We start from the raw sequence: 12,920 nt of genomic DNA, 5'->3' as shown, positions 1-12,920 counted from the left end.
AGAACAGTATGAGGTTCCTCTCACTAAGGTCTCAGCTTTCATTAAAACACTTACTAAGATACCTTAGCATTAGGCAGTTTTATCAGCTCTCCGAGTGTGTCATTTCTCAACTGGACATCAAATCAGTTTGCAGAGAATTACAGCCAACAGGGACCCTTCATATCGTTTAACCAGATATGAAAATATCTAAGTGAAAACAATAAAAAAAGAAAGCCACAACTGATGTGTAATCTCAAGCTGTTTTTTTAAATACACCCACTTTTTTCCAGAACAAAAACTATTTTGCTCATCCTCAGGTAACATTTTGTTGTGCTCAATAGTACACTGGATTTATAATCTAATTCATCCTGTCTTAGGGAACGAGGAGCTTCATCTATTCTCTGCCCTCAACAGAGAGCAGTTCTTGAGTGCTCAAGAAAAATGAACAGTTTCTTGATGTAATTTATTCCAATTTGTGCATTAAACTGTTTTAACAAAATAAACACAATATAAACTTCCCTATCATTTATATCACTCAACTTTCCAGTATTGGTGGGTAAATTCATACAAATGAAAGCTCTGTCTGGCTCCAGTAATTAAATATATCTGAATGAATGCTCCCTTAACCCTTTTATACTCTTCATTAACTTGTTCTTCATTTATCTTCAAATTTAAAAAAGTAAACAAAAATCTGAATACTATAAAATACAATAACGAGAAATAACAAATGTTTTCAGAATTTTGAAAGCAGTAGAATTCATATGGGACAACTTAATCTTCTTAGAAAGATTATAGACTTCTCTATATTAAAATTGTTATTTTTAGAATTTATCTGGTGAACAGATCAATTCAAGGATCCCAATGACTATCCCATAGATTCAAAACATTTCTCATGTAGTACTGCATTATCTTCATTGCTGTTTTATAAACTCCCCGCAAAGAAGTTCATTTACCATCCATTGAAAATGTAAATTTAATTTAATTTCATTTTCATTTCTTGAATCTTTCTGGTCAATTTCTTAAAACATTGTAGAGCACTGACACAAACTGAGAATATTCAGGAAATCCAAATACACTAGTGGGCACAATGTAGAGTGTGATGGAAATAATGATATTGCCTTCACGTTGTTTTTCTTGAAATGCTATAAATGCACTACTATCTAGACTCTAATTTTATTTGTACCCCATTTAGAAATTTTAATAGTGCTTGATGAGGGATTGAAAAAAAACAAGAATCTACCCTTCTTTCTACGCTAGTTTTTAACATACCATCATTACATCTCTCAGCCCCAGCTATAGTGACTGCTCCTCCCCAGTTTCCTTCCTGCTGTTTCTCCCCCAAAACACATACACTCACACACAGGTTTTAACTCTCCACCTCTTTTTTTCTGCTCCACTTTTGCCATGCTAAGTACTAAGTCAATTCCAAACCTTCTGGGAATGGAGGAAAAAAAATTCAATGTACCTGTAGCCCCTCAGGGATCCTAAAGTCACTAGAAGGAAAAAATGTTTATATACATATTAGAGAAATTTCATGTATCAGGTTTTTAGAGCAGGGGGCAGTAGGAGATGGCAGGAGGTGATAAAAAAATGAAAGCAAACTGACAGTTCGAAATACTATTAAAAGAATTGTGTGATTTTTCAAGGCTTTTTGACACAACTAGTTTTCCAAAGAGAGAAAGGGAGAAAGCATCCAAGGGAGTGCTCACCATATAATCTTGGTGCAATTTGCCAACCATAATTACAAGTGTCCTATGCAAAACCTCATCCAGGTTTTTCTCAGTTACTAACTCCTTTTGAAAAATGGCAGTTGTTTCATTTTCAATTCACAGTGTTAGGAAAAGTTAGTCAAGACCGAACAACCAGCAGACAGAATGGATTAAAGTGAAGTGCCTCACATAAGGGATGAAGTCTACAGGGTCTATCTTCTTGCTGATCATTTCCCTGTCAGGAAAGTTAATTTACATTTGCTGTTTTAGGCAGAAGACTCCATGTAACTTCCAGCAGTGTGTTGGTTCGAAGGGATAACACCAACAGTGCCAACTGGCCCCTGAGAGGGCCCTTTTTAGGGCAACAGTCTCAGTTCTCTGATTTACTTGTCAATCAGCACATTCCTCGTGTGGAATGAATAGTCATCCATTCAAACCAAGAAAAAAAAAAGCAATGTGAATGCTTGCACAGACAATGAAACACAGTATAAAATGGCGTATAAAACCAAGCCTTTCCAAATCAGTATCTTTCTCCAAAGCAGTTTAAACAGGGAAGGACAGAATGTAATACTTATTCTGATCTATGATCACAGTTTTTCTGTCCAGATAAAAATCCTGCTACAGAAGAGAGGGGCTAAGCAAAGAAGAGAGTGAACAGCTTCAAAACATCTCTTCAATGTAATGTCTAAAGCACCTAAGAGAATCTTCTCTTTTTTTGTTTTCTTTTTTAATTTAGCAGGACTATAGAGAAGCTGCATATGGAATTATGTACATGGCACTAGATTATGTATTCTGCTAGCACAGTATTTTCCATGACCGTCTGTAGCACATGACTTTTTCCCAGTTCAACATGATATTCAACATGTAGGTTGCAACAGACCCTGTCCCTTTGCAGAAGTTTAGCTCACAGGGCTGTAAGAACATTTTAGCATGAAACACCTTTGTCTTGACATAAGCATCAGATTTAAAGAATTTTTGAGTCTGTGATCAGATACAACATTGGCCACAAACCAAAATGCATTCGTGTTTCAGAATATTTTATCAAACTACAGTATCCAAAACCAGTGAAAGACAGCGTATACTTTGAAAAATGAGCTTTCTTGTGAAAATCCAGTAACAAGAATGGCATATTTTGTCAAATGTAACATATCAGCCAAAGAAAACATACATTTATATTGCCCCACTGCTTTATCATCACATACTGTCTTCTATGGATTTGGCACTTGTTGTACTCCCTGGCTTTTTATATTCAGTTATGTATAATTGTATTCCTTTCTCTGAATCAGTGACGTGTTAGAATGTGTGCTGTGGCTAAAATACATACAGATTCTATAAAGTTTTATTTAGAAACACGTAACAGCTGTAAACAAAACCTGTCCGTATTTAGGTAGCTAAATGGATTCATCTCTAAATCATTTCATCTTGAAGCCAGAGAATGAAGCTTTGGGAAGTTAAGCAGTGTGGACTGGGCGAGTACCTCCCATAAAAATCTTACCCAAAGTGAGTGTGGGGAGGGGGCAGGGAGGTGGGGAGCTAAATTAAAGCTGATTACCAAACAGCTCAGCTGTAGACATTTAAACTGTAAATATTTTGGCTATTAGCACTCACTAAAAGCATGCATAGGCTACAAGTATTTTAAGTTATTTTCAGTTTCAGTTTGGTTTTCTGTTACAAGGTATTTTCCACCATTCCAATTGATATAAATGAAATTAAATGGTCAAGTTCTTCAGCAAACGTAATATTCTTACCTTTGCTGAGAACTTGGGAGTACCAGATTGAAATCACCGATAATAAGCATTGCTTATTTCTCCATAGGTCAAATAAATACAAACTGTCCATGTTTGTATTTGACAGATATGTTAAGAACTGTATTATAATCAGTGGCACAAAGGGAAGGAGGTCTGTGACAATGAAGACTTGAAAATGCACCAAGTCATCTTCAAACTTCATGTAATAAAAATTTTGTCTAAAGGTTAGTTTTATTGAGATGAATGGAAGTAATGTCTCAATGGAAGTAATCCAGGGACAAAAAGTGTGACACAGATCATAGCACATGACACTGACTTCAGTGCTTAGAAGAGTCAAGAAATGGTCTCTGAACATTCATGATTATGTTTAACAGTATTCCACACGCTCTTTCTGAAGGACCTTACTAAGTTCATGCTAGTAGAATCCAAACAGGAAAACTGAGTCCTTTCCTGCTTGCTCCTGAAACCTATGGAGGCTTTTTATGCACCAGTAAATGGTGCATTTTATAATAATTAAGAAATATTAGGTGTTTAATTAGTGTAGATGAACACTATTCAGCCATGAAATAAACAAGTCAAGGTCCATTGCAGGACGATTAAAAACACCAACTCTGTATTAAATATCATAAATTTCCTGTCCTTACTTGTATTTTTTATTTCTGATTAAAGCCTCAACAAACAAATGAAAAACCACAAGGATAATAAAAAAAAAACCAACCCAACATCCCAAAACCCACAACCCCAAAATCACAATAGCAAAAACCAAAATTCACTTTTCTTTCCAGGAGGACAGAGCTTATGATAACCATCTACATAAGAAGATCACTGTTTTCTAAGCAAATGAACTCAGATATCTGGAAAAGTTCCATACCTATTACTTGCTTTGGCCATATATATCTTATATAAAGAGGTAAGAGGAGAAGAGAAAGGCACGTATAAATCAATATTATATGAAAGCTTTCCACACTGTGAAGAAAGTTTTTGCCCACCATAAACAGGGAATTTTTCCCTTTCACAAGTTACTTTCACTTTTATTCCCAATGCTACTGACTCCCCTGGCACACAGAAAACATTTTCAGCCTAGAAGCCTGACGGTTTTTTAACCAAACAAGTAAGCACTATGTTTCATTTCCCTTGCAACTCAGTGACTGGAAGAAATTACAATCTGGAATAACAGTATGAAACTACAACAGTATAAAATTCTAATCAGTAATACAATTATGAAGTAATGAGAATATCTGCTAGGTTGTAGCTCTGCCTTCCAAGAGACTTATGAAACATTCATCAAGCTACTGGATGATGTAACAGAGTAAGTCTATGATAGTCAATGGAGGAATTGAGAGTTAGAGTGTCTCTGTCAGATAAAAGCAGCCTGTATGAGGAAAACCATGGAAATACTCCAGTGTCTCATTCCATGACAGCATGAGGAAAAAAGATTACATTTTTATAATTTTTAGAACAGATCAGCTCATACACAAACTTTGAGTACAGCACCTAGGCTAAGCTCCATGGAGAGGATGAAGAGGCAAGGCCTTACATGTTTGAAGGGTCCATGATTCCTCCCCCCAGCAGCAACGTTATCATTCCATCAAATGCACTGCTTGAACTACACAAGTTTACTTAGGTTGTTTAAAAAGACAGAAAACCAAAACACTGTGTCTTCTCCTTGTCAGAACACTGATAAAGGATTATAGACAACCTTGCATTGTTCCACAGATCCCTGCCTTCTGTTGCAAGACAGTGCCTGTGTGTGAATGGAGGTTTTCTGCAGAGTTCTCTGTCTGTGCTTTGGCAGGGCTGCAGCAGGGGCAGCTCCTCACATCCAGCTGGAGGGGTGGAGTGGCAGGGCAGTGAGCCAGAGTTCAGTCCTCTGCCAAAGACCTTGCTATGCTTTTACTCATTACTTCTATGTACAAAGGGATTTCAATTAGCTGTATGCTCTCCGAGACACAAGAGCCTTTATAAGCTTCAAAATGGCCTACAAGTAGCATTTCTGTTCCTCCACTAATGTGTGGGACTCTCCTTCCCATGGGATATACAACAGCCATTGTAATATTCAAGAGAGCTATATGTGAATTCTATCTAGAGCACTGCTTTTATACAGGCTATTTATGAAACTAGCCCATTTATAGACCACTCAAGTTTGTTTCAAGAAACAAGGTAAGGTATCTTTCAAAAGATAATTCAGAATGAGCTCTGTGGGTGCTGTATTACTTTTGAGCTATGTAAAAGTAAGGGAAAAGGCAGTGAAACCATAGCAGCAACTGCTCACTGGGGCAGCAGTGCTGACACAGAATGACTACATGCACACACACTGAGGGAGGTTAAACTTGCTTTTGTCTGGGAAAGAACAAGACTCTGGAAAGGAATCCTGCAGACAGGACATTTCCCACCAATATATGGGGAGAAAGAAGAATCATAGAATCAATTGGGTTGGAAAGGACCTCTGAGATCAAGTCCAACCTTTGACCCAACATCACCCTGCCTACCAGACCATGGCACTGAGTGCCACATCCAGTCTCTTCTTAAATATCATCAGGGATGGCAAATCTACTACCTTCCTGGGCAGCCCATACCAATGCCTGATCACCCTCTCTGTAAAGAACTTCCTATTGTCTAACCTAAACCTCCCCTGGCATGGTTTGTGCCCTCTTGTTCCACTGGGAAAACAGACCAATATCCACCTGGATACAATCTCCTTTCAGGTAGTGGTAGAGAGAGATGTCTCCCCTGCGACTCCTCTTCTCCAGGCTGGACACCCCCAGCTCTCTCAGCTGCTTCTCACAGGACTTTTTTTTAATGTGCCTAAGTAATGAAACTATATATACATGTAAATTTTCATTTTAACATCTTCTAAGGCATAAAATTTAAATCAATGTCTGTGATTTTTATTCAGGTTTTAAACAAATTAGTTGGCTTCCTTTTATGTCCAGCACTTTCTGATACAGTCTCTGGAAATACTTTTTTTCTTTTAAATCTTAGTATTTTCAAATAACTTTACACAAAAAAAAGGTGACAGGTAACAGTATCTTAGCTGCTATTTTTAGCAGCAAAGAGTTAAGGTCTCAAAAAACAACCCTTTATTAATGCAATTCATAGCTATTAAATCTTTAACCATATAATCATCTACTAGCAAGCACGTTTCCACGCTTGCACATTTACAAACTGTATTGTGGCAAAAAAAACATCCGGAAGAATCATTCCTTTGATTAAGGATCTCCTTGAGTTGAGCAGGCCAAGCTTTATTGTCAGCTTCATTTGCCTGAAGAGATGTCAAGAAAGATATCACCCCTCTTTCCTCAGAGGGAGACAAAATCTGCTTAAAACTCACAAGGAATTCACGTCTTCTGGCAGTTCTACTTCAACATTATCAAATATCAGCACAGAGACAGCGGAACATTGAAACCACACAGATAAAGAGAAGAGCAGGCCAGCCTCAAACACTGAGCTGCATTTCCTCTTATTCCTGTGATGCAGCTGCCTAATTGCTTCACACTGGTTTTGGGCACTGAATGTGAACATGGGACTCCCTGTTGCCAATTAAAATCTGGATGGCATGAAATCCTTTTTGGATAATTCTTCATTATTTACTTCTTTTCACTGTGATTAAAATCGGACTGCTCAAATCTGTTCCTCTGACTTACAGATCTAAATTCACCATTTATGTGTTCTATTTATAAACCACTGTTGTGTTAGTTGCCTACATAAACAGTCCATTTTCACATTATTTAGGAAGTAGGAGTATCTTACCAGGAATGGTTTTGTACAGCTCAGATGGGCTGCTGACCTTTTGACTGGAGAGAATCCGCTGATGGTATAGAGGAGGTGTTGTCACTAAGGGAGAAGGAAAAGGGCAATTCCTCTTCAATAACAGCTAAAATGTTAATAGTGATATTAAAATAAACAAATAAATACAGACAGACATTTTCTTACCATATGTAATCTCTGGTGACAGGGAAGTAACTGGCGTGGATGTGACAGCTTCATTTCCATTTTTTGTTGGGGAGAAGATTCCTCCACCTATTTCATCTTGACAACGGACAACAACCATCTAAGAAAAGGCACAAAACCCCAAAATTATGGTGCGAAAATTCCCACTTAACCCTACAACACTGGGGCATTCTTTGTCAAATTACAGAAGGTTTCTGTAATCAAATATAATATGATCTACTGTTTCAGCAGAGAGATCTCAGAACACTGAAAACATGCAAACACAGAGAATAGACAAGAGCAGGACATTCTTAAACACTGAATTGCATTTTTGAGGTAACTGCAGGCACTTGTTCTTCTTGCCGTAATGCAACTGCCCAATTGCTTCACATTGATTTTGGACACTGAATGTGAAGACGGGACTATTTCTTGGAAAATTCTTCATTATTTACCTCCTTGGTCTCCCCTACAGCAACTGGTGATCCTGGAATTACAGCCTGGTCAGCAGCAGGAGATGTCACCCATCCACACCTGTTACACAACGGCTGCCCAGGGACATCATTGTCATACTGCCCAACACTTAACTTCCTGATCCTTTTCCCTGGTGCACCATCATCTTGCATACCTGTTGCTGAAAACAAATAGGCAAGCTGATTAAGAAACTTTTCCAGTTAAGAGCTGTTAAAACAAACTTCACTATTGTACCTGTAGTGATTCTATTCAAGAATGCTCATGAAATAACTGTTTTACAAAAACCATATAGGTGGGGAAAAAATACCAGTTGTAGTTAGCATTGCTGACACCAGTAGGAACATATGTGCAGTACCCCCGATTCTGGAGCAGTCAGTCAAGCTGCATGTTTCCGCTGATGCTCGTTTTGGAAGCCACATCCCCAGTGCCATGGGAAGAACTTTGCCAGCAGGGGCCGCTACGGGCGCTCCGATGGGAAACCATTGCTGCAGTCCAAGAATGCGTTTTTCCCGGTAAAAAAGGGCTTCTTTTCAGCCAAAAAAGACCTCGGCCTTTATAAATCAGCTCACTGCACCCCTTTTGTGACTCACACAGCAATCACACAATCACAAATATTAGGAGTTAGACCCACGTAGACGCTTTAACTCTTCTGAGGAACAGCACAGAAGAGTAAGCTGAGCCAGAAGAACAAACCAGGATATTCAAGGGCATAAAGCAGTATTTGTTTCCAAAGTCGCTATTAAGAGAATGTTGTTAGATACAGCTTTATGATTAGCAGGACTTTATACTTCGTCATCCACTCCAAACAGCAGGCACTTGGAGAACATTTCTGCAGCAGCTGCTTATTCTACCCTTCTTTGTAAGAGTAAGTCAACAATAAGGATCCCACAATAGTCCTTAGTGTGTAGTCACAGCATAGAACAAAAATAACCATATGCATAGCAACTTTTCAAATATTCCTCTGAGAGCTTCTATTGTCTATATATGCAAAAAGATCTTTGAGAATGAGCTGTTTCTCATAAAAGAGCTGAATACTTCTAAAAGAACTTCCTTCAGTGGCTTGGTGTCATTCAAACCCTTACAATCATTCCCAACTGCAAGTATGTGCTGATGAAGCAAATCTTCTACACACCCTGATGGTGGTGCCATAACAGTAGGAGCCCAAAGTGTGCCTTTCATCTAAACCAGCAGGAGGGCTGAACTGGACTTTGGCAGGGAAAGATCATAACTCCACCTTACACACACATCCATTCCTTACAGAAGCCAAGGTTAAAGTCTGGCATGCAGCATAAGTCTGTATTACAGACATTTCACCTTGATTACACAGCCAGTTATAGAGCATCAATGCACAAATATGTTTCTGTAGAGAACAGTTTTTATTCAAGATGACTCAGAGAAAGGGTTTTCAGACTAAAACTTTACTTACGTGATTCTGCATTGACAGACATACGAATCAAACTGAGTAACTTGCTGGCAAGTAGTGGCTTATCCTAAACATAATAACAAATCATTTGCAAAACTATAGGATTAGATACTTCCAAAAAATCCAGCTCTTTTAGCATCAAAACCAGTATGATAGTACCTACTATTAAAGCAGCTAACTAACTAGATGAAACCCTGTTAGTCACTTTTGAGAATTCCAGCAATAGCGTTACATTTCAGGGTTCAAATTTAGCTATTTATTTTGTTGAGTCAGTATTTATACACCTAACACATTTTGGAAAGGACATAGCTGAGATTCAGTTTTTATGGTGCAACTTTGAAAACTAAAATACTTTTTAAGCATCCATATTGTAAATTTGTAATTTTGTTTTTCCTGAAGAACACATAACAACATTCCAAAAGATCTGCATCAAAACCACACTGGGCATTGATCTTGTCAATGATCTTGTCATTGATCACTATACTAATGCTACAGCTAACAGAAGCATGGCATGGGGTTAAAGGTTAATCATTGTTTGGCTTCTTTAGCTGCTTTGTTTTCCTGAACTACTGCTGAGAGGTATTTATAACTATTAGAAAGAAAGAAACACTAAGTTTAAAATCTTGTCTATGGTGGCATGTCAATAACATGTCTCATGTACTAGCAGTTGTCCCAGCTACACTATAAAACCAATTCTGTTAACTGGTCATGTGTTATACATGCTTGTATTCACTGGGTAGTATGAGGCACACCACTAAAACACATTTACTTTCTGTTACAACAATCATCAAGATGATGCCTACATGTTTCCACTTTACTCACACGACCTGTGGACTTAGCCTCAAAACCAGCTTTATGTGAGAGCAGAGAAAGCACAGCATATGTGATAGCCTCTCTGTGAAGAACTTTTCTTGTGGAGGTATAAAAAGAAACTTGGCTGAGAGTCCTTCTACCCATCATGAAGTCCTTATCATTTGTAAAACAACTATCCGTCTTCTCCAAAGCCTGGCATGGTCCATTGAAGTTTTTCACTTCTACCTAGTGTGTATCACAGCCAACCGTGAAATTAAAATCAAACTGGAGATTCCTTACAGCAGATAATTAGAAAACAAAGTCCAAAAGAAATATAAGTTTCAGCATCTTGTCATTTACCCCTCTCTAAGGGGCTCTAAATCACATTAGGACTTTGTGGATGAAGAAGTGCAGTTTTAATGATCTGTGAATACTTCTGCAGGACACTCAACTGCCCTTCTGTTCCTCCACATTGTTTGTCTTGGTAGAAGTTTGGGGCTTTTTTTGCTTTTAAAATGGATCAATATATTACAGAAAAAAGTTTGCAAACCCTATAAATAAATGCATTCAAACTGCTTGGGGTGGAAGGGTGTGTCAGCCTCCTTCTCTCTGAACTAGACACAGCCAGCATCCTCAGCCACTCCTCGCAGGATGTGCCTTCCAGCCCCTCCCCAGCTTTGGACACATTCACCTAATTTTTAAATGGCACACAGTACTCAAGGTGAGGCCACATCAACACTAAATACACCTTATAAAGCAGGTTTATTTGGCAATACTTCCTTCAATCAATGGCACAGCAGTATAGACAATACCGATGATATCAAATCACCAAGAATTAACTTCAAACTGGGGTCATTAATTCTAAATTTTTGCATTTAAATGTAAGACCAAGTACACTTTCACTTATAATACTGCTTGGAAATTTGCAAATATTTACATCATCTTCAATGTTTAAAGAAAATAGGTTAGATTGCTAGATTTCATTTGTAGTTTTATAACTAAATGAGGGAACAAAGCTTGCTTATGGGTTATGTTTTGTTTTTTCAGTCACAAGGTGCTATCAAACTTTGAACCTAATACTATTAACTGAAATTTCACATGGGCCTTAACACGTACTGAAAATCTGGAAAGCAAGAATTGCTGCCATCAAAAGGAAAGAAATTGATTCTTCAGTTTTTTACAAGACACTTATCTTAAAAGTTCTCTACTGAAGTTGTCCAACTGGTTGCAAACACGGGGAATTGTTATAGAATTGAAATATAAATGTCTGAACTCTTAAAATTGATTTTAACCTTTTCAATCATCAGTACTTAATTAACAATAAGGTCATTTTCTCTGGATAGAGCTTAAGCAGTGTTAACTATTATTTCACAGACAGCTTCTGACTTACTTAACTTCATTTATTCCCCAGAAGGATTGTTGGAATATGCAATTTATTTCAACACTATCCCTTTCACAAGAGACAAAAGGTAGCATCTATACATTCAGGAAAATCTGCCAAACTTCTGGTGGTTTCAGAAAATTACATGCTGTATATTTAATTAATCAACCAATTAATACAACTTAACACAACAGACTGTGCAGACAGTCAAGTTAAAAATCATTGCTGTGTAAAAGCAAGTCACAGAGGGGCACTGGGAGGAACAGCCAAAGCACTTGCACAGCAAGTGAGCCTCTCACCACAGCTCCAACTGTGTGAAAAGTTAGCATGACATGAGAGGCTCTACTTCAACCCACAGATCAATGAAGTGCAGTGTTCTCTTGAGAAAGGTACAGTGAAAACTCCCATAAGGCTGTATTTCCAATGCTGCTTTCACAGACCTCAGCAACAGTCTCGGAGGCTGCAATAACACTCTGGGGAGGATTATGTTAGCATTGCAGGAATTCCAGAGGCCTATACAGCAGTTTAAAAAGAGCTATCAATTACTGTGAAACAAGGGGATTCAATCCAACATGAGGCTTAAGAATTTATCAAGGGAAAAAGAAGTCCATAAGATAACTTCTAACAGAGGAGCATTCAGGGACTATCCTACATACTAAGAAAATGTTACCAAAATTAAAAGTGATTTCCTTCTCTGGCACTGCTACAAAGCTTAAGATTTTTGAAGAAGGCTTGTAACAACTGAGCTTTCAAGATGACTTTATGCTTAAACCATAGCAAATCTATTCTAAAAATTTAGAATCAGCTTTACAATCACTATTATACATTTAAAGGAAAAATACCATCTTCAAGGACAGCAAGACAAAACTCGAGCTCAACACTGCTGTGGTGGAAAAAAAATGATAAGCAAATATATACCCAATTGCAATAAAATCACAGAATCACAGAATATTCTGAGTTGAAAGGGACCCACAAGGATCATCAACTCCAAGTCTTAAGTGAATGGCCTGAACAGGGATTGAACCCATGACCTTAGTGGATCTCTGATGCAAGTACTAAAAGAGTATCATGATATGCTCAAATTTTCGGATTCACAGATCTACAGGAACACTGTTTCAAAGGGATTAATTAGAACAAAAGTCAACTAAGCTGGGTCTGTGATATCTTCAGTACTTTAATCTTTCTAAAATGTTGTACCAAGTGCTGTTGCAGTTGGAAAAAATCCCTTTATTCTTGAAAAAATACCCCATATTTAGCAATGATTCACAAGCAAACTATTCTTTTTTACCCCTATGCAGAGCAGCTGGTAGACTAGGAGTGTAAACTTCTTATAACCCATTAGTCTAACAAGCAAATGAAAAGGTCTCAACTCTACCCTAAATCCAAGCAGACCATCAAACGTGTCCATGCAGGACAGAGAGCAGCTTTGCAGGTCTGGTCACTTCAGTTTCTTAGTCCTTTTACACTATGCCAAAATGGGCAGCAAC

General features: G+C 37.9%; 1 protein-coding gene across 4 annotated transcripts in view; it reads right to left on the bottom strand.

Annotated features, from left to right (window-relative positions):
• Positions 1 to 12,920, bottom strand: part of TNS3 (tensin 3) — a 201,629-nt gene that overhangs the window by 36,432 nt on the left and 152,277 nt on the right. For 3 of the 4 annotated variants that reach the window (XM_071553418.1, XM_071553421.1, XM_071553420.1), the window contains 3 exons: positions 7,819 to 7,997; positions 7,370 to 7,487; positions 7,187 to 7,270 (listed from right to left, as the gene is read on the bottom strand). In XM_071553418.1, the coding sequence (XP_071409519.1) occupies positions 7,187 to 7,270; positions 7,370 to 7,487; positions 7,819 to 7,997 (381 nt within the window). The remainder of the gene's footprint in view (positions 1 to 7,186; positions 7,271 to 7,369; positions 7,488 to 7,818; positions 7,998 to 12,920) is intronic. The other variant, XM_071553419.1, reaches the window with a different exon arrangement.

This window comes from Pithys albifrons, chromosome 4, assembly GCF_047495875.1.
Source record: "Pithys albifrons albifrons isolate INPA30051 chromosome 4, PitAlb_v1, whole genome shotgun sequence".
Lineage (NCBI taxonomy): Eukaryota > Metazoa > Chordata > Aves > Passeriformes > Thamnophilidae > Pithys > Pithys albifrons.
Note: the sequence above shows the minus strand (reverse complement) of the source record. Positions and strands in the feature narration are given on the sequence as shown.